General features: G+C 37.5%; 1 protein-coding gene across 4 annotated transcripts in view; it reads left to right on the top strand.

Annotated features, from left to right (window-relative positions):
- LOC137300506 (histone-lysine N-methyltransferase EHMT1-like) overlaps window positions 1–21,772 on the top strand; it is a 149,593-nt gene that overhangs the window by 72,187 nt on the left and 55,634 nt on the right. For 3 of the 4 annotated variants that reach the window (XM_067969605.1, XM_067969603.1, XM_067969606.1), the window contains exons 4-13: window positions 4,797–4,959; window positions 5,409–5,536; window positions 7,550–7,759; window positions 9,145–9,222; window positions 11,903–12,020; window positions 16,029–16,136; window positions 16,353–16,498; window positions 17,713–17,856; window positions 19,072–19,295; window positions 21,148–21,336. In XM_067969605.1, coding sequence (XP_067825706.1) covers window positions 4,797–4,959; window positions 5,409–5,536; window positions 7,550–7,759; window positions 9,145–9,222; window positions 11,903–12,020; window positions 16,029–16,136; window positions 16,353–16,498; window positions 17,713–17,856; window positions 19,072–19,295; window positions 21,148–21,336 — 1,508 coding nt within the window. The remainder of the gene's footprint in view (window positions 1–4,796; window positions 4,960–5,408; window positions 5,537–7,549; window positions 7,760–9,144; window positions 9,223–11,902; window positions 12,021–16,028; window positions 16,137–16,352; window positions 16,499–17,712; window positions 17,857–19,071; window positions 19,296–21,147; window positions 21,337–21,772) is intronic. The other variant, XM_067969604.1, reaches the window with a different exon arrangement.

Raw genomic sequence — 21,772 nt, 5'->3', positions numbered from 1 at the left:
GTCAACCTACAGCACCTGGCCCAAGTGCCTATTATTCATTTGTGAATGGTAGCAATGAGTGCTTACAGGCTATTTGACTCTGGAAGACATTTAAACCTAGTCTAATCTTGTCCCCACTCTGCATCCATGCATGCACACTTGAGAGATCAGGAGTGGAGCAATTTTCTCTCTTCCCTAACCCAGGTAAATGTGGTGAATTGTCGCCCCAGCTGAGATCAGCTTTTTCAATGCAGACTACATCTTGAATCTGGGGTATTTGTAATTTGTGTGGTTGAGAGAATGCCTTTATCTCAAAGCCAATGGGGAACTTGTGAACAAAAAAACAAAGACTGCAGATGCTGGCAATCTGAAAATAAAAACAGAAAAGGCTAGAAATACTCAGCAGGTCAGGCATTATCTTCAAAATAACAGAAGTCAGTCGACATTTCAGGCCTTAAGACCCTTCCTCAGGATGAGATGTTAGAGATGGACAGATTAAAAGGAACACACCAAGGGAAAGTGGGGGGGGGGGGGGAAGAGAAATTTTTTTAAAAATACACACACAGGAAAAGAAATAGACGGAATGGGAAGTGCTTGGTTGGAGAACAGTAGATGATTAAATGACAGACCTGATATTAGCAGTAGACAAAAGGAGGCACAATGAGACAAATCAAAGAAATAAAAGATATATATGACCCCGAGTATGCGCAAATAGTCAGAGAGATAGGTGGAAAGGGAAGCATGAAAATCTGGCAAGGTGGAGCAGGCTCCAGTGCCCCAGGATAAAAAGCAAGTCAGCACCAAGGGTGCAGATCACCCCACCAGCAGTGTTACGCTCCCTTCCCCCATCTCCAGAAACACAGGCACACCACCTCACATTGCCAGCACTGACTATATCTCCTGTGCTTGCATGGAAAGGTGCCAGGGGAAGGAGAGCAGGTGGTCGGGGTGATGGAAGAGTGAACCAGGGTGTCAGAAGTAGCGGTCTTTTTGAAATACTGAAAGTGGAGTGGAAGGGAAAGGAGGGAAATTTATGCTTGGTGGTGGGCTTGTGGCTAATATTTATCACTTATCCAACAGCACTAAAAAAACAGGTTAACTGGTCATATACCTCATTGCTGTTTGTGGGATTTTGTGCACAAGATTAACTGCTGCATTTCCCTTCATTATAACCACAACTACACTTGCCTGTAAATTGCTTTGGTACATCCTTAGATCACAAAAGGCGCTACGTAAATGCAAGTCCTTTCCTTTAACAATCAAATTGATGTCAGAGTCTTGGGAATTTGATGTTCATAATCTCACAGCTAATAATGGCAGCAACAAGGTGCATCAGAAAACATTTTCACGTGCTTTCTTCTGTGAAGATCAAATGTGAAAAGATTGAGTGGGAATTTAATGCAAATGAACAAGGAGGCTATGCAGTCATTTGTGGTGCGTTGTTTCTTTGTAAGATATGGTCTGAGTAAATTTTATTTCTAGCATGTTATTTTCTTTTAATAAGACTAAATAAAAAGGGGGTCAAAGAAGGGGACAGGATGAGGAAGTAAGTATTGAAGTGGAAGAAGAGAATGTTTTATGAAAGGCATTCCTGGGCAGTGTTCTGGGAGGGATGTAATTACACATGCTTTGATTAAACAGAGGTGTTCTTTTCAGACCACAGTAAGTATAATCAGTTTTATGAACTTGAGTAGTAGACATTTTTGATCAGGGCATTCACTAACATACACTTAGTTGATTTGACTGGTAACTTATGAAAAATAAATCAAATTTTCCATTGGTTGTAATGTCAATTTTAGTTGGTCCTGTTGTAAAATGTTACTGGACTGAAAGTATTTCCAACCATACCACTCATGACTGTTGGAAATAATTTTATTATTTAATGTGTGTGGAAATGGGAACTTTTTAAACAAAATTAATAACAAGCATAACAATTAAACCTTTTCAATGTTACTATTACATAGTATTGCCATTATTAAATAGAGATTGATGATTTTCCAGGGGTTAAGTTGTTGAATTTTGATGAGGTCATCTGGTAAACTATTTATATTTTTAACTCGAGGCGAGACTTCTGTCTGGAAATCACTCTTGTATACCCATAGAGAGAGAGAGAGAGAGATAAATATATATATATTTATTATTTAATTGGCTGTGGGAAATGTTATTTTTCCTTTTCTCCCCATTCCAAACTGTGACAATCATAGTAGTTGCTGGCTGGAATGCTTCACGCAGTTGATGTGTGATGACGTTCCTGAAGGATTAATGATTGGGATGTAATCACCACAAGTTTGCTAAAATTTAATCTACAGTTGATTATCAAATAACTGTACATTTTTGTGTGTGTGTATGTGTGTGTGTGTGTTTGTGTGTTGAAGCGAGAGAGAGAAAATGTTTGTGCTCGTCAAGAATGGAGTACTTTCCCGTTTGGACATCCAGCGTCAACATCAAGTACTCTGAAGTCAGCTTGTGACATGGTTAGAATCTCACGAGGAACTGGATTGAAACTACCCAAAGACTTTTCATGTAGGAACTTTTGACCCACAGCAGACTTTCACTTTATCAGTCTGAGCTTGATTTAAACCCAAGTCGTACAAGTGAATGGACAGTCTTTATTCCACTGCCCCACACAATTGTTGTTGCAAATGTGCTCAATACTGACAGCTTAATGATCTTATAAAGGACATTGATGAGTGTTTGAGCATTTCAGTGCCTGTCATTTAAACGGTCAAAAATTGCAACCCTGCAGGCCATACGAGGCTGCACGAAGGTTTGTCAGGTGCACTGCATTTTGGTATATTGTAAATGCTGGTTCAGAATGCAATCTCGTTGAAGACTTCTTCAGCAAAGCATAACGTTTCCAGGAAGAAACTGCCTTGACAATAAAGGTGGAAATGTGTGAAAACTTGACTGCCTTTCGAACAGAGTCTTTGGCAAGAACTAATAATGATTAGGCTGTCATGGCTCAAGCTAAATCTGCATTTAGACATGCAATAATGGGATTAGAAGTGGACCCTCCGTTATTGATAATGAAGAGACTCCTGGCCAATAACACACATTGTCAGATAATTGTGAGTCCTCAAATTACCCCGTTGATTGAAACAAGTGAATAAGGAGGCAGTTTTCGGCAGCAGCTTTCACCTTTGTTCCTGCTGCCAGTAAGACCAGCTGGTGCTACAACAGCTGATCAGTCAGCTCACAACTTCGCAATGCATTGATCCATAGCTCTGGTCTCTAGACCTTCCAGAGATTCAATGAAGCTAGACAGAATTGCTTCCCATCGCTAGCCACGGCACTACAGCCAAATGGGTAAGTTCCAGGAACAAAGTTTAAACAGCCAGTTTAAAGTTGGCAGTTCTGTTGAGATCATTGTTGTCGCAGCTTGTGACAGGATCACTAGAAGTCAGTGTCTGTTTTCTATATCACTCACCTCTACAGCTGGGAGGTTGTAATGCACTTTGACACAGCATTTCTGGTTGTTCCTCTTGAGTTTGTGGCAGGTCGGGTGGCTGAAGTTGCTGGCAGGTGAATGGAGGAAATTGTGAGCCAGAGCATCAGCTGATAAGTCAAGTGTTGCCGTACGAATTAATCTTGTGGTCAAGAGGACTGTGCGCTGAAATAAAAACAAAATACTGGCAGCACTGATTACTGTTGGTCTATCACTTTCATGAAATTTGCATAAAATTACTTGGAAACTACAACACGGAAACAGGCCTTTCAGCCCAATTGGTCCATATTGGTGTTTATCCTCCACATGAGCAATAGCCCTAATCACATCATAGATAATGTGCCTTATCTTGTTCACATATCCCATTAACCCCATTTCCTTCAACCACCGATCTAACCTATTCTAAAAAGTTGACGACGTGGTCTTTGTTCATTAACTCTGTGCAATCCACAGCCTCACAACCCTCTGTGCAAAAAAAGGTTTCTCCTGCTCTCTGTCCTAAATCCCTTCCATTTGATCTTAAATCTGTGTTCCCTCTTTCTAGACTCCTCAACCACTTACAGTCTGTTTCTACCTACTCTGTCCCATCCCTTCATAATTTTCAATACCTCTATCAAATCATTCTGTTCTAATGAAAACAGCCACAATTTTTAAATGTTATGCTGCTGAAAAACATATTGCACCAAGTAAGAAAGCTTACATTACGGTCACAAGATATTGCATAACTGAAGGGGTATTATGAAGGTCTACTTAAATAGCATCTCATTTGTGAGTTATTTATAATGTTGGTCTTTCACACTTCTGAGAGAAGTTCAGTGCACCATGTATTCTAGAATCAGACCATTAAAATTAATACTTATTTTTTCAATATAATTAACTTTGCACTTCTTATCACGAAGCTAATGTTCACACTCAACAATCAATTTGTCAATTGCTTACTGATTTGCTCGTGATTATAGCTTTGTCATTTTCACATGTCTGTCACATGAGCGAGGTAACCTCTTATTCAGTGAACTACCAGACATCATATTTTCACAAGATTTTGGTTTTGCTTCATTTCTTTTATCAGGTCAGCAATGTTTTCTGCTAAAGGAACTTGTGCTACCTCAAATGCTTGTGAAAAAACACGTGAGCAAATAATTAAAAAGTATTGTGTTTCAGGGGACTACTTTTGCTAAAACACGAGTTAAGATCTTATTAACTGGATGAGAATTGGCTTTGACTAAACTTATATTTCATATAAATTTAATTCACATTATGCCACGAACATGCTATAGCTGGGCATCATTTCTGTTTATTCTTGTATGTGGAGTGGTACTTGGAAAACCACGGTGTTAAAAGGCATTCATTTTGTACTTCTACCTTTTTAAAGCCACCAAACAAAGACCCAAAGGAAGAAGGTGTAAATAGTCTAGAATGTGGGAAAAAGCCACCACCTCCTCCATCATCATCACCACCGCAACCAACACCACCACCACAGCAACTGATACTACCTCAGAATCAGAACAATACTGCCACTAGCAAACCACAGTCAGGTAATAAGAAAAACTGAACCGGAATACAGTAAGTTTTTATTTAAATGTGCATTCATTGTAGAGCTCATCTGATGTAGATATTATAGCTTCACAGAACATAATTAACAGTAAATATTTGAAGAGCGATAGTTCCTGCTGTAAGTTTAAAATTTCCTGACTACAATACTACATATAAAAAAACTACGCTAAGGCAGAAATGTTAATTTTTAAAATAGTTAAAGAGGAAGCATTTTTTAAAAATATATTTTGATTTAAAAACGAAAACTCACAGTTTGATGTACGTATTCAGACAGTGCAATAAAAGCAGTTCCAATTTGAGTGTATAACTCTCTACATGTATTTATAATTGAGAAAGTGGCACATAAACGCGAATGGCAGCCATGACACAAATTGTAGAGCATATAGTTTCTTATTTTATTAAATGTTCAAAATAATTAAAACTTTGACAGTGGCTAGGAAGAAGAGGAGAAAAATGGGGACTTACAGCCTGGCTCCTAAGAAGAAGACCAAACTTCTAAAACAGCGCACAGTACTTGAAATGTTTCGGAACATGTCACAGTCTGCATCTAGCATGCAGGTGGGTCTAGAAAGTGTAAGCGTACTACACAGAATTTTTTTTTCGTCTGTATTTCAAAGAAACGTATTAGCGAGTAGTTAAGCATAAGTTTATTTCTTTTCAAAATTGTCTTTTTCATTAGTTTTGATTTATTATTAGCCATTTAAGAAAAATTCCAGTAAACTTTCTGAATGGTGAATGTATTGACAATTATACCAAGTGAGTATTAGTATTGTGAGAAGCTCTACTGAGATTGTGTCTCTTCTAATATTGTCAAGTGGCTAGATTTTACCTGGCTGAAACACATGCTGCACCCTCAGATTAAATTTTTTTTATGATGACCCAGAACGCACCATTTCCTTCCGGTCATGACCAAGGTACATTAATTTGTCTTAAATTTGAGGTAGAGTTGCTTTGGATGAAAATGGAAGATCATGTTTGTATCATAAATCTTAACAGTTTGTATGGGAGCTAACATTTAGATAGTATTGTGAACAGAATCTCTCATTTGTATGACTGAACATGGATCTGAAAGACCACATTGCTTACAATGTTGAAGATGCAAATTATGAGCAAAATATTTGTCACCCAGTCTTACTGATACAAAATGTTATGGTCTTGAGTCATTCTCTCGCATAGTTTACTTTTGGGGCAAACACCTCCATTTGATAGATATTTCTTGTATGAATGTTTTCTATCTTCAGGTTGTATGTAATGGAAAATGAAACTTGTACATAAGGTGGAAATAATCATAAAGATTAATGAAAAATGTAATACCTTAGGAATTGTAGGTGATTATTAAAGCAGTGCTTTCATTCAATGTATTCGTTGCTCTCAGAAATAGAAGTAAAACTCGTGAAAGTGGTATCTTTGCTTATCTTGGCTCACCAGTGTAGCTTTAAAGGAGTTTTAGAATTTCTTGCCCTTGTAAAATAAAGAAATAAATTCCTCATCATAATTGACACTTTTCTTCCTTATATCCCATTTGCCCTAATATCACAGGATAGAACTAGATGCACAGTTCTCAAGATAGACCCCTTCCCAACCCTGCCCCACCCAATGCATATGGTCTCATCCTCGATGAATAAGGACCAACTTCTACAGATATTGTCTAAAAGAAAAACTCAGCAGATCTTCACATCCTCCAAATATCGGAACACTGGTGATTTATTCTACAACTTTGGAATGGTGTTAGATAAAAAGCAGAGCATATATTCTTTTTCAGTGAACACATGAACTGGCCCAGTTGGAAATCATCAATTAACAGGAGGCCTTAACTTTGATCATTAACTTAGATCATAAACAGGACATAATTGGTTCAATTACAGTCAACCCTGTGCTTAGAACCACGTCTGGAAGTTTTAATCTTGACTGGTGTAAAGCTGCTAATTGAACCTCTGTCAGACAGGTGTCGTGTTGCACTTGACACACCAGAGGGTGCTGTATTGTGTTGGAAGGTTGCACAGTAAAGAGAATGACAGGATGCTGGTGTAGACCACTGTAAACAATTTTACAACACCAAGTTATAGTCCAGCAATTTTATTTTAAATTCACAAGCTTTCGGAGGCTTCCTCCTTCCTCAGGTGAACGTTGTTGTTGTGTAGACCACACCTGTGCTGCTATTTTATGGATAAATATATTTTAAAAAATCACTCTTTAACAAAGTTAGTTCTGTCTTCTTCTAAAAAACAGCACAAAATAAATGGGTGAGTAGGTATCTAAATGGCAAACTATGACTTTTGAAATCACTTGTACAATTTGAAGTAAATATACTTTAAATATAAATGTAGCAGAAAATGAATTCTGCTTGTGGTTGAAAGTGCTAACTGGCTGCAATATGAAAAGATGAGTTTCAAATGTATGAAAATGCTGCAAAGCTGTCTTTAGAATCAGTGGTTTAAAAAAAATGAGTAACTTGGGTGAAGAGAAGGGCCAAGGCCTTTAACACAGGACATGAGGTAAAAAAGAGAATACATGTCTGTGCATATATTTGAAATGTGGCCTTGTTCTTTACCTCTTTCCTCTGTATTGTAGGAACAGAAAGACTCAACTAATGGTGTCACTCGGAACATAAATGGAGAGAATGTTGACATATCTCAAGATATGGAGTCTGAGGAGGATGAAGAGGAGGATGATGAAGAAGACGAAGAAGAAAAATACAATGTTGCAGAACAACCAGATTCCGAGTTATCCACAGACTTTGGAGGCACTGACAGCATTCGCAAAATGGAAATTTCTAAGAAAGTATGTACTAGATGCTGTTTTGCCAGTTAATTTCCACATCTGCAAGATTATTACAGCTAGGGAGAACTGTATCTCAGGCTACACAACAGTACTCCTGGATTCATTTCCAGACTCTAGTTTTTTCTTTTTTATCGGATACTTGAAGATTTGAATTTAATTTAATTTAATACAAAAATGTTTGATATATTTCATTTGAAATACTTGCAGAGTTTGTTTATTTTACGTAACCTGAAATCTTGGGAATAAGAGTTGTTGCTAAAATACATTTCCATATATATTTGCACTAGATACAGGTAGATGTAGTTGCCATATCTGGGAGCAGTTTCTGACCTCTTGGCCTGATGTCAATAATTGAGTAAGTAATAGAATCAGTAACCAGAATGGAAAAATACCTGTAGTTATACAGTTGGTGAGGCAACACTTGGAGTACGGAGTACAGTTCTAGTTACTACAACATGGGGACCCACCCATCTCAAGAGGCAGTACAGAGAAGATCAGCAAGGCTGATGCTGGCTTTTTTTTGTACGGTCTTTTGTGTTTTGAGATGGACTCTTCACAACAATCCTGAGATTTGTCCTTTTACCTATTAGTTTATTTGCAAAAAGGGCTAGCTTCTAGTTGCAGTAAGTTATTCAAATCACTTTCCAATTCTCTAGGTTCATGCTGCTATGGTTCAATCACTTTTTTAAACCACCTTCTCTGAGGACTCTGATAACTAATCAGACTGTGCAGATTTGAAAGTTGTGTGAGTGATTGTAGCTGAAATCTCAGGTGTAGTTTAAAGAGTCCATTCCAAACCTTGTTTGTCACAGGGCGAACTCCTGATCTCAGTTGTAGAGACCAACTGGTTCTCTACAGAGAGGTGAGGAAAAAAATAGGAAAGCAAGTTGAATTAAGATGCCCTTAAGCAGCTTAGTTGGGGTCTGGTCTGCTCAAGATCTGTGAGCAAGTCAATTGCTTGCCCCTCTCAAGTAGAAAATGCTATTTTAATAAAAATGAAATCCACACCCTTCTGTTTTGTAAATGCAACCATATTTGGTAAGAAATGACTTCCTATTACCTTCTGGTGAAATCCTTTGAATGTCAATCCTTCAATGCTTTCGCAGATTTGTATTAGACTTGAATGTTCTACATTAAGCTAAAATATACCAAATTAAATTCAGATGATTTCAGTGGCATTTCACTTCATTTGTTTGATTGTGCCATATTCTGGCTGCTTTTTGGTTTTAAAAAATTTACCTTTATTCAGCAGCTTATCAGGGACTTTTTTATGCATATTGCTTTTTTTAGTTGTGCTATATGACCTTTTAAATCCACTGGTAGGCTACCAAAGGTTGTAGTTTATTATAGAATTTTTATTTTTCCCCACACTGGTTAACTTGCAGCCAGAAGAATATGTTCCTGAAGAGGATCAAGACTCTGACGACTTGGAGGACGATGATGATGACTTTGAATCTGATGTGGTAAGTCATTTGTTCTGGAGGTGTAAGTACTTTAGATGTTTCTCTCTGATTCAGTGTCTCAGATCACTTCCACGAGTGTACTTTTGCTTCCTATAACCTGGAGTGTGCCTTTACCTATCCATCATCTCAGTAATTTGCTGCAAGCCCAGATATCTAACAAAAAAAACCCTTGTTGTATTTTGACTTCCTGGTTTGTATCATATACACTCACGTGATTTTCCTCTGCATCAGAAAGCAATGGAGTAAATGTTAAAATTGGATAGCCATGTGGTGAAGGATAGAATATTAGAGCCTGCTCTTTAGTTGCTTCCAAGCCTTTATTCAGAGATTCCCCTTGCACACCCACACCTGAGATAAGCTCTCCTATAAAAAGGATATAAAAGAGTCCCCAATTGAAACCCACCATCTGAATATAATTAATGCTCATTGATATAAATCATACAATTAACAGTAAACACTTCAGTAGACTGGCTTAGGCAGAGAACTGCCAAGCAGATATATAAACAGTAAATGGATAAGTGAACAGGAGCAATGACACATATGGTTAATATTCAGGGAACATGTAACACAAATTTGGCTGCTTGTTCCTGATTGTCCATGGAACTTCTCTCTGGGGTCTCTCTCTCAGTTCGACTGATTCAATTTGAACAAGATAGGTTGAGAATTTTTAAACAGAAGACAGGGACGAACAAAATATGTATCTCAACCTCAAAGAGCTCCCAATTCAACACACCAATAGATATATATAAAACCCACAAGATGCTTGTATTAGCAGTGAATAGCTTGCCCTCTCCTTTTATACACTTGGCCAGACACAATATCCCTATTTTGGAGTTATTTTATCAAAACAAATTGGGCCACTTTCTGTGAGCAAATTTTGCTTTTAAATCCTGTTGTTTGGTAACAGAATGAAAGAAACCAGTGTCCTGATGCATCATAGACAAATACATGTTTTTTATTACGCTTTCACTTTCATTTCTTTTTACTGACTGTTTTCTGCAAATTGACTGCCTTACCAACTTCCAGGACTTCCAAAGATTTTTCTGAGTCTTGCTAAATTTGTTTCTGTATGCTTCATTCTTTTGTACTTGGACAAGCCTTGTCTCCAGCATACCATTAGAAGGTCAGTTGCACACTTTCTGATAACTCGGTGGATAAAAGCACCATGCTTTATGGAGTCATACAGTGTCAGGGACTTGATTTGACTTTACTGGACTTCACTGTAATTATACTAGTTAGTACTTGTTGCTGTAAGAGTTGCATACTGATGCATAAGAGGCATTGCTGATAAACAAAACCCTCGATATCAGGATTGAAGAAATTTGCACCATAGCATCCTTGGAGAGAATAGTATGCTAAAATTGCCTCATATTCTGTTTGTCAATCCATGTGGTTGGTCGATACATATTTTGTTCAAGGAGAGTGTAGTAGATTTTTCATTCTACTTTTAAGAATTTTTTAGAATAGTTGTCACATTTTGTGATTTTTGATTATTTGGCCACAGAAGGATTTTATGTAATTTGCATTAAAATGTTACTATGAAATTAAATTTAGATCTTAAGGTGATAATTCCTTTGAATAACCATGCACTGGCAATGCGAATTACAACTAGACAAAGCAGTTGAAGAAGTGCTTACTGCAATTTTAAATTTTTTTTTCTCTGGATGTGGCTGATACTGTGCATTTATTTCCCTTCTCTACTGCCTGGAGCTTACCATTTTAACTTGAGACAATTGAAGTTTGTTTAGACATTTCAGTAAGCATTCACATCTGTTTTGCTGGGATGGTCCTGTTTATTGGGAGTCCAATCGGAGATGGCTGCCAGAAAGCCTTCACCTTGGAGAGTGGTGGCTGATTTGATTGGCAGCTCAACTGGTCAATCCCTAAAGACAGAGGTGGTGAGGGGGGTGGGGGAGTGCGTCAAAGGTCAAGCTGTTGGATTCCTATTCCCTTAACAAGTGAGGAGCAAAGAAGCACGTGGTCTGGGACAGTTTCGTTTGAGCTGATACGGAAGTCAAACCTAGATAGTCAGTGGGCTCTCTGAAACTGGTCGGCCCTAAACTTAGAGAAATTTCTGGTCAGAAGTGTGCACTTAGCCCGCTAGCAGGGACAGTGTGGTGTACTTTGTTATAAGGAGTGTTCCAAAGTTGAAGTAAAAGGGGGTTTAATATAATCTATTTGTTCACTTATTGTTTGTCGGTTAATTTGTAATTGACCCTGTTTAGCTAAAGTGTTCATCAGACTGCCTTTCGTAAGATTTGAGAAGGACACTCGGTGGCTTGTTTGGGATTACAGTTCATTTAACGAGGGCTTTCATTGTTTTGCTTCCCAGGTCATGCTATCGTATGACTCGATGTTGGGCAGCAAAATTAAAACCCTGATCATAAGGGATGCGAGGTCTGTTTACGAATGAGACCGGTGACGCTGAAGCTTGAGTGAATATCCAGTTCAGACATGAAATTTGTAATAGTAGTTTTATATTGTTCCAATGATTGTGTTCATAAGAATTTTTCTCTAACAAATGTAGTTAAGTGAAGTGTGAGTGTTTTCAATTTAATTCTGCTTTTATTATTATGTCTGAAATTATTTCAGCCTATTACTGAAATTGAAAATTCTGGTATTACAACTTTTTAATTTACTGCAACAAATAATTTTGTGAACATGTTTCTTGACCATCCAGAGTTCAGAGTCTAGTTTGAAAAGGAAGTGGAAGAAAAAAGGGAAGAATGACAGCCCGTGGCTTAAACCAACCAGGAAACGAAGACGGAAAACCCGACCAAAAACAAGTAATAATACAGGTAATAGAAATAAAAGCCATTACATAGAAAACAAAATTAGGGCAGGAACTGTTGCATACTATTTTTGACCATGATGTGGAGATGCCGGTGATGGACTGGGGTGGACAAATGTAAGGAATCTTACAACACCAGGTTATAGTCCAACAAATTTATTTTAAAATCACAAGCTTTCGGAGATTATCTCCTTCATCAGATGAATGAATGAAAAGGTTCTCAAATCGCATATCTTATACTATGTTGGGACAGCATCACACCAATCAAAAGGTGTCGTTGTTATTCAAACAGGCCAGTCACGGAGAACAGCACGTCCCAGTACACTCGATATACATTGTGTCTTTTACACAGGCAGGCAGAAAGAAACTCAAAATGGCAGAGAGAGAGAGAGAATTTTAAAAAACATATAAATTTTTTCCCCCTTTTTTTTCTCTCTCTCTCTCTCTGCCATTTTGAGTTTCTTTCTGCCTGCCTGTGTAAAAGACACAATGTATATCGAGTGTACTGGGACGTGCTGTTCTCCGTGACTGGCCTGTTTGAATAACAACGACACCTTTTGATTGGTGTGATGCTGTCCCAACATAGTATAAGATATGCGATTTGAGAACCTTTTCATTCATTCATCTGACGAAGGAGATAATCTCCGAAAGCTTGTGATTTTAAAATAAATTTGTTGGACTATAACCTGGTGTTGTAAGATTCCTTACTATTTTTGAGGCCTAGGAAGTTGCCACTTCATTTTAATCCAACATCATCCTACACCACAGCACCAACTAAAATAAAGATTACCCTTCCCTATATATTTTTGTAATTTCAAACATCAGTGTTTGAAGTATAGTTAAATCCTGTACTATTGGGAATGGTGAACTCTTTTATATAATTCACCTTTGAAGGTAAACAGGAACCCTGTGAGGTCCTATGGCAAAACGCAGTTCCGTGTCAATAATTCAATGCTGTCTTCCCTGAATTATCTGTATACAGAGATTAGGCCAAACAAGTATATTAGTTTGCAGCCTGATTTGCAGACTGTAAATTGGCATGATTCTCATCTGATGTGAATTGGCTGATTTCATTCATTTGTTCAGAACATTAAATTTACATGTTTTACATAAAGGCCTCGAGAAACATTTTGCCAGTGGTTGTGCTGCTGGTTTGTGACGGTGGGAGGTGAGGATAATTGATGCCAAATTAAGTCCTTATGAATTCTGACAATTTAACAAGAGTTAGAAGTGCATGATGACATAGCTGGAGATGCATTTCACTTTTATGCTCTTTCATTAGTACAGTGCTGATGTTTAGTTTTACATATTTTCTTTTAAGTTTCTATTATAGTACCACTTTTGCATTGCACAAACTGTTTTAGGTTTATATTGATACCAAAGTGACAGTATCACTTGAATCAGGTCAGCAATCTGACTCCCAAGCAAGAGGTGTAAGACCATCTCTAGTAAGTACTCTCACAATGCTTGGAACTTTGCACTGGGTGTCGCACAGCTCCATCGTGGCGCAAAGCCAATTTTATAAGGTGCTCAGGTAAACTATATATACTTTTGAGTCTTTATTTAACGTCTTGAGAGAAATGACATTGCTGGCTGCTCTCTCATAACATTAAAAAATAGCCAACTGGAGATCTGAACTTCATTCGTACATCCAGGCAACTCAGTGCAATCTGCAGTGAGGTGCAGCAGCAGCATGTCTCTCGTCTGAACCCACAGTGAGGTGCAGCAGGAGTGTATGCTGGGCTTAGAAGCACACAAAATGTTAATAAAACTATAAAGCATCTTGAGCCAAAAATGGTATACAATATTTTATACCCCAGGGCTTATCATGAATTAGCTTGTTCTTCTAAGTTTTTCTCCTAAAAAGGATTTTACCTTTTGTATGTCTTTCGCATTCTGTCTTTTCCAATATTCTGTAGATGTGGCACTTTGATTGTAATGGATGGATAATCCTGTATTTTCACATCACTTCATCACTATCATTTGACTATATTGTCCAATATGTTTTCAACTTTATTGCATTATTTATGAACATTTATTTTTAAATACATCGCATTCATTAAAATCACTGCTTCTTCCCTTTTTATTATGAATTCTCATAATTTCTACCTCTGATTAATTTTCAGTTTTTGTTTTCAGCTTCATTGCTTGGCTTTTCATTCTTCTGCCCTCGTCATCATTATTTAATTTTCTCTTTTTCACCTGTATTTGTAGGTGTGCAATTGTGTGATGTAATAATTGCTTTAATTGTCACTTACTTTTGTTACCGACTTTCTTTTCCTCAAACTGGATTTGTTTCCAAAAGAGCCTGTTTGGCTGATGGAGAAGGAAAGAAAAGGAAGAAATAATTTGGATTTAAGTAGCATCTTATCATGGCCTCAGGATGTCCCAAAACACTTCACAATCAATTAATTACTTTTTCCAAGTTCAGCCATTGTTGCTTTTTAGGCAAACATAGCAGTCAATTTGCACATAGCAAGTTCCAACAAATAACAATTTAAATATGTGACCAGTTAATATTTTTTTCTAAATGGTGGTGTTTGAGAGATAAATGTTGGTCAATACTGTCTACCGTTTCTTTGAATAAGGCTATGGATCTTTGATATCCGCTTGAAGAGACAGACAGCTTCTCGGTTTAATGCCTCATCTTAAAGAAAGTATCTCCATCAATGCAGTAGTCCCTGAATACTGCACTGAAGTGTCAGGCTAGATTATATGCTCAAATCCTGGAGTGGATTTGAATCCTCAACCTTCTGACTTGGAGGTTAGAATGCTACCACAGAGCCAAGCTGGCACTTGCGTACACCAATAGTAATTGTGATACTGAAATGAAAATGGATGATGATAAATATCAAAGTGGTACTTTGCGAGGTTCTGCTACTGGAATAGAGGGATCAGTGGATGAGCGCACATGGTGGAGCTATAACACCTTAGGGCTCATTCTGCAACCTCTGCTTCAGTTTAGCGAAGTCCCACACTAGGAGCCTCACCAAGTAAAATTAACACCTCAGATAGACAATATTGGGCCTGAATTTGTTGCAAACTTGGGCCATGGTAATAACTTATGAATGGCATGTGCCATTGTTAATACATAAAAGTTCCAGGAAATAATTGAGTAGGTGTGTTGAGTTGCGTTGCGCCGTAGTTTGCTGGCACATTTGCGCTGCTCCGCTGCTAGCCAAAGTTGATAAAAGGCCATTCTTGCCGCTCAGCCCTCCATTGTAGTCAATGGCGATCGCAAATTTGCTGGATTGACGCCATTATTTGCACCGCAGCCAGTTAGACTGAAAAATAATGGCGTGGGTGACCTGGTATTGATGTGAATTATGGTCAACACATGACACTTAGCCTGAGAGGCAAACAAAAGGACGATTAAAGCTGTGAAGCCTCATCCCAGCTCATGACTGGGATGTGCACACATTAGAGATTACTTTTTAAAGCCTTTTAGATAGTTTTGTTTTTAAAAGAGTAATTAACTTTTTAAAGTTGATTTAGCTTAATTTCAGAAGATGCAGCTCACTTACCTCCCAGTGCCACACCTCAGTCTGACTCAGGCATGTGTTCAAAGCTATTTATAGTGCCATGGTCTGTGGGGTAAGTCATTGGCTCCGCCGTCCACGAGGTCCCTGATTCGCCATTGACCTCGCCGCGCTGTAGATGGATTGACATTTAATTACGTGTGCAGCCAGTGATGAGCAACCCATGTGTCTGCAGTCAGCTGCACTCCTCTAACATAATACCACCAATAAAATATTCTGCTCTGAAATTCAATAGAGACCAACCTGCAAATGTTAGTCAATTAATCCTGATTTCCAGTCCTCACTAAAAAGTTAAGAATTCAGTGGACTGTTGAAACTGCACTTAGCAGAGAAAACAAGCACTGCAGGTAATCAATTATTATGGGGCTTATGTTTCTAACAAAACTTGGGAGCTTTCAGAACCAACCTCCAAATCCTGGCTGTTGTTTGGTTACATTGCTCCTATGAACTTTGAGTGTAGATTTCATTATTTACAGGTGCTGAAACAGAGACCCAAGTACTGACAGATAATAATGAGTACACCGAGGTGCCCCTTGACTCACTGGATCTGCCTGCAGGAGGTCTGTTTTCATCACAATCTACAGGTAAAGTTGCATTCCAGGTCTTAAGAATATTTATTTCTAAATGTACAGAGGGGATATAAAAATTTGGAAATTCCATGCAACCTGGAGGTTTTAGTCCAGTTGAATTTTGCATGACCTGTTTTAGTGGTCTGTGAATGCTTTTGACTGGTCGTGTTTATGATTTTTATACTAAAAAAAGGTTGAAATGGGCGATTTCAATATTGTGATTCCATGCAGGTATTTCCCAAAGCTCCGACCTAATGGAACTCGATAAGCTGCAGGAGTTACCTCTTTGTAGCTGTCGGATGGAAACACCAAAAAGCCGAGAGATTGTTAAACTGGCTAACAATAAGTGTATGGCCACTGAGAATATAGACAAAGAGGTAAGGGACTCCGAGGGTATGTTTGAGAAAGCAATTGTATGGGTAGATTTATGTTGATTGGTGGATTATTATGGTTCTCAATGTCTGAATTACATAGTCCAAACCTAAATTTAAATTTTCCAAAACTAATTATTCTTATGAGCAGATAAATCTTATTGAAGATGAAATTGCACAGAAAATTATAGAATGTAACAATTTAAAAAAATAAATAAACATGTTAAACATACCCTTCTGAAAGAATAAGAATACTACATTTAGGATGATGCATTTTAACTGATTTAGGAATTACCAAACTGAAGGATATTGAGTCTTAGTTTTTAATATTGCTTGCAATCATATTTTGTGAAGTTATGTTTGGGGTTTAGATTTGACAAAAGGAAATGTGCTTAACCTATTGGTTTTTGATATGTGCAAGACATAGTGCCATATCTTTAATGTTAATGTATCTGTCCATTGTGAAGGCTCAACCCTGGTTTTTCTTAGTGAGATTTTGCTGTAGCTTGTGGAATAGAAGGTTCCCTGCAATGTGTAGTGCATGTAAACACTAAAGTGCACCACATTTACACCGTGTTTGAAGACACTGGTGCCTTTTTAATTAGCTCTTTGTAGCTGTCTTCATTTCGTCCTGAAGCAAGTCCATCTAAATGGTTTGATAATGAAATATGCTGACTTGAAAGTAAATGTAGCATTCCCGATGATGTCGAGTCTCACATGTGGAGGACAGTGAATTTTTATATGTCACCTTAAAATACCTTAATTTAACCTGTGTAGAACTGCTTTACAAATCCAATCATCATCTGAGATTATACGTTGCGCAAAATGATTCTAAAAGTAACAATTGAAAAACATTGGGGGAAGGTTTCCTTTATTTATAGATAGGTTTTCAATTTTGTTACTTCTAGCATGCAGAAAAAAATCTTGCTCCACTGTGATTGTAATTGAAATGATCAGTTCACTGACGTCAAATTCACTAACCATAAAAGGGTTCAGCTCTTGCACTTTGCTTCTCTTTTATGGTTTATAATATACTTTAGGCCATTGAGTGGCATACTTCCACATAATGTGCAGAAGTGACTCAGAAACCTGTATGTTCACATCAGAGTTCAGCTGTGATGAAAATTTTGTGCTGATAAAATCTAGTTCATTGGTAATCAATTTAGAGTAAAATCTGTAGATCAGCAGCTATAATCTACCTGAATGAATATTTCTTGCAGTTAAGTAGCTGCATTAACACCGTGATCAAACAAGAGATGATGCGACCCTCAAATAAGGTGCAGCTAATGGTATTGTGTGAGGACCACAGATCCCGGATGGTTAAACATCAGTGTTGCCCAGGATGTGGATACTTCTGTACTGCTGTAAGTGTAGAGAGTCTCATACAGTGGATGAGTACATATATCAAGATGAGAAATATTTCACACTTATTTTGTAGCATGTAAAATAATTGTTCCAACTTTTTCCAGTATGAAGTTAACTTCTAAGCCAAAAGATCAATGTGATACGTGTGTCCCTTGTTAATAACCGGAAAATGTATAAATCTGTTTTTTTCAGGTAACTGAAATAGCCCTTTGAAAAATAGTGTTTATTGTGAGCTCCCTGGATTGTTTCAAATTAAGGAACAAAAAAAGTCTGCCTCTACTAACAGGCAGCTTAAGGATTCTTTATGCTGTAATTTTTTTTATTGGTTGCCCACCAGATGGCACATGAGACTTAAAGATAAATTTGGCTGCTTTGTCTTCATGGTGATAGAGATAGCAAAGCTTTTTCAATTTCAGTTGACTTGCTCTTTAATTGTCAATCCTTTTATGTACCAAATTTAAATTATTTTTGGATATAGTCCTCTCTATGTTGAAAGGAATTTAATTTCTCCACATGTCGAGGAATACAATCTTGGAGAGGGGAGAGGTGCTGCTTCTTGGTTGCCTCAAAAGTGGCCAGAGGCAAAGTGCAAGAGTTGGGTCAAGTTCAACAATTTTGATCCATTTTACTCATCCTTTATTTCATGAAATGCACACCATATTAATTTAGGTGACAACAGTCATGACACTAGCACATAGGGTTGCACTCCCAACCATATTTAGAATACAACCTTGTGTATCCAGTTGTGAAGTGAATCTTTATTACTACTCTGTACACATCTTGTGTTTGTTGGCTTGTATATACCACTCCAATCTCTAATTTAACAAATAAAGGAATTTTGAAGTTTATTGTTACCAGGATGAGCCCCCAGTAATGCAGCAGAATAGTAAAGCAAATGCTTTAATGGGAGTGGGGTGACTTGGGTTAAAAACTGAGAATTCCCATGTAGTCAATTTTCAGCTTCAACCAGAGTTAGTTGGGGAGGCACCAAGTAGAGTTGTGCCCCTTGTGCGTGGGAAATTAGGAAAATTTGGAATGGAAAGTCAGTTTGTGTCATTCACCATTCTGTTTGTTTATAGAGGGGTTTGGGAACATGCTGCTGTCAGCCTTTTCACTCACTTTGCATCGTAGGGGCTAAAAATAGCATTAAAACATTATGCTCAAATGCTTGTTAGTAATGAAAGGCCTATCCTAAATTTATATGGTCTTCACAGGGGACATTCATGGAATGCCAGCCTGATAGTACCATCTCTCACCGCTTTCACAAGAATTGTGCATCTTACATGAATGGGTTATCTTTCTGCCCGCACTGTGGTGAGGATACTGTTCAAGCAAAAGAAGTTACCATAGCAAAAGCGGACACTACCTCTATGGTACCTCTCCCAACACAGGAGAATACTGTTGCTGTGAATGGAAAAGCAGACACCACTACATCAAGGTGGGTCACCTTTAGTTAGGTGGTAATACTCTTACTGAAAAGAATTGCAAGCATTTAGAATCTGTGTATTTATGTCTTGTGCGTTTGGATAATGGCGAGAATTACATAGCGAGGACTGTTGAATTTTGATTTTTTAAAAAAAAATCTCATATTCCAGTTTAACTGATATTTGGAATAAAAAGTCTTGATAAAAGTCTTGATAAAATCCATGGTGTGATTTTTAAAAGTCTTGATAAAATCCATGGTGTGATTTTTTTTTTTTTCCCCTGCTCTTGCTTGCCTGGCTTCACACTGCTCGGGCTCAGCTAAATCTTCCTGTTGCACCATGTCTTTGAGATGTATAACAGACATTTTGTAGGAAGGGCTTGGAAGGCATTGGATGATTTCTCATTAAGAGTAATATTTCAAAGGTGTCTTTCCCTACTTATTTCACCCAGAAAGTGAAGTAAAATTAATGCCCCTTGGATCACTGAGATCAGAGTCCCTTTTGATCAAAAAATTAGTCGAAATTCCGAATATTCTTTTACCCTGTGTCCTTGTGCGATATTTGCAATCAATGCTTCACTATTTTGCAAATGTCTTGCACAAATGATACAATAGTCAGTACTTAAAAGTGCTCAAAATAATTTTAAGTACTGACCAATTCAAATAAACCTGTTTTCCACTTACACTATTTGTGAAAATGACTTGGTATACAATACCTAGTTGATGAAATAGAATCCAACAAATATATACATACGCATACCTTAGACCGTAGACTACTTAATTAGTATTATATAGGAAACAGTATACAACAGCCTGAGTTTTTTGTGCTGCAGATGTACCTTTTGTAGACCTCCATTATTTGTCTAGAATTTTATTTTATGGCTGAAGCTTTGAATTTTCATTACCAATTTTAAAACTTGCAAAATACTTTTATGTCAATGGTCAATTGGGTGCACTGGAAATGCATGATATGAATTACAGTTCCTAAATTTATTAAGACAGTTACTTCAAGTTTCGGAGCATTCAGCTATCCATATATCTATAAATAAATTATTGAAATTTGATATTCTCATTGTATCTTTAAGTTGGAATCTTTTCTGTATTGCACTACCTGAGAAGGTCTGTCGACACTTGCAATTTTGGTTTGGTACAATTTCTGGGGCAGAGATAAAACTCCTGCCATGTACGTGCTTCTCATTATTGCCAAATTTTACAGTCTTTATTGGACATAAATTTCTTGATATAACTTAATTTTAGCAATTTACTTCCATTTTTATGTGTCTTTATTGTGCCCCGTGAGGTGCTTTGGAATGTTTTCTGCATTAAAGGCAAGGTTTAAATGCGAGTTGTTAGCCAATTTATTTTGTCTTCAATGTCTTAGATATTCTACTTAGTTTTGAATTCATATATTCCTTGTTTGTATCAGCAGTTTCATTTTCATTATAGTTTAAAACTTGCTGTTAAATTAAAGTAGCAACCTAAGTAAACTTAAGGTTTGGTTGAGAGCACAGAGTTCCATTCCACCCGTGGTCAGTCTTGCTTTAATTGGGTCGTCATTTTCTGGAAATAGTAGAGTGAAGGGAGATGATGAGTAGTCAGTGGTTTTGAAGGTCGATGGATGGGTCTAAAAATAAAATGCTTTGTTTTGGTAAAGAAATCAAGATTCTTTACAGAATTCTGTTTTAAAAACAGAAAGTATGTTCATAAATGTAATTCATTTTTATATTTTTGAGTTGACATGTTCCACTTTAAATAATGTTAAGTACTTTCAACAACTTGGTATTAGAAATGTAATCTTTGTTGGAATGACCATCTACAGCAGAGTACAGTTTATTCAGTTAATATCATTTTCAAACTATTTTTACAGCAGTGCTCGGATAAAAATGTCTGTGGAAAACAAGCCTGAGAGTGCTATCTCCAAAGTAGCTGATAGTTCAGATACCTCCGGGCCTTCCACTACATTGAAATCAGGAGCAGTCATATCAGCTACAGGTCTACCAACTGGCCCCGGGAAAGAGACCATGGAAAGCATTCTTATTGCACTTGATACAGAGAGGTAAGCATTCAAAAGGTAAGGGTTTATGACACAACAAAGATAAAAAGCCATTTGTTATAGAGAACATGGAGTAGTAAAAATACTGATGTGAAAAAGAAGTAGTTAACAAGTCTAAAAATGTCAAAGTGAAGTTAATGTATTTATTTTTTCTTAACCTTTTGTGGACTCTATTGCTTTGAGGTTGCGCAGGCAGAGCTGTTGTCACCATTGCTCTGTAACTGAATGCTTAAAGTTGCACAAGAGTGGCATAGGGTTGCTGTTTTCCTCTTTCCCCTATCCATGTAGGGAGCCAGCAGATCCGCATTCCTCTAATGGCACTGTTGGAATTAGAAACTTGCATCTTGGGGGAATCCCAAGTGAAGTTCCTGTAATTGCACAACTTCTTGTACTTCAACATGTCGTGTCATCTGTGCAGCCTTCTGTGTGTCTGTGTTTT

The sequence above is a fragment of the Heptranchias perlo genome, chromosome 31 (genome assembly GCF_035084215.1).
Source record: "Heptranchias perlo isolate sHepPer1 chromosome 31, sHepPer1.hap1, whole genome shotgun sequence".
NCBI classification, from domain to species: domain Eukaryota; kingdom Metazoa; phylum Chordata; class Chondrichthyes; order Hexanchiformes; family Hexanchidae; genus Heptranchias; species Heptranchias perlo.
This window is presented reverse-complemented; position numbering and strand designations above follow the sequence as displayed.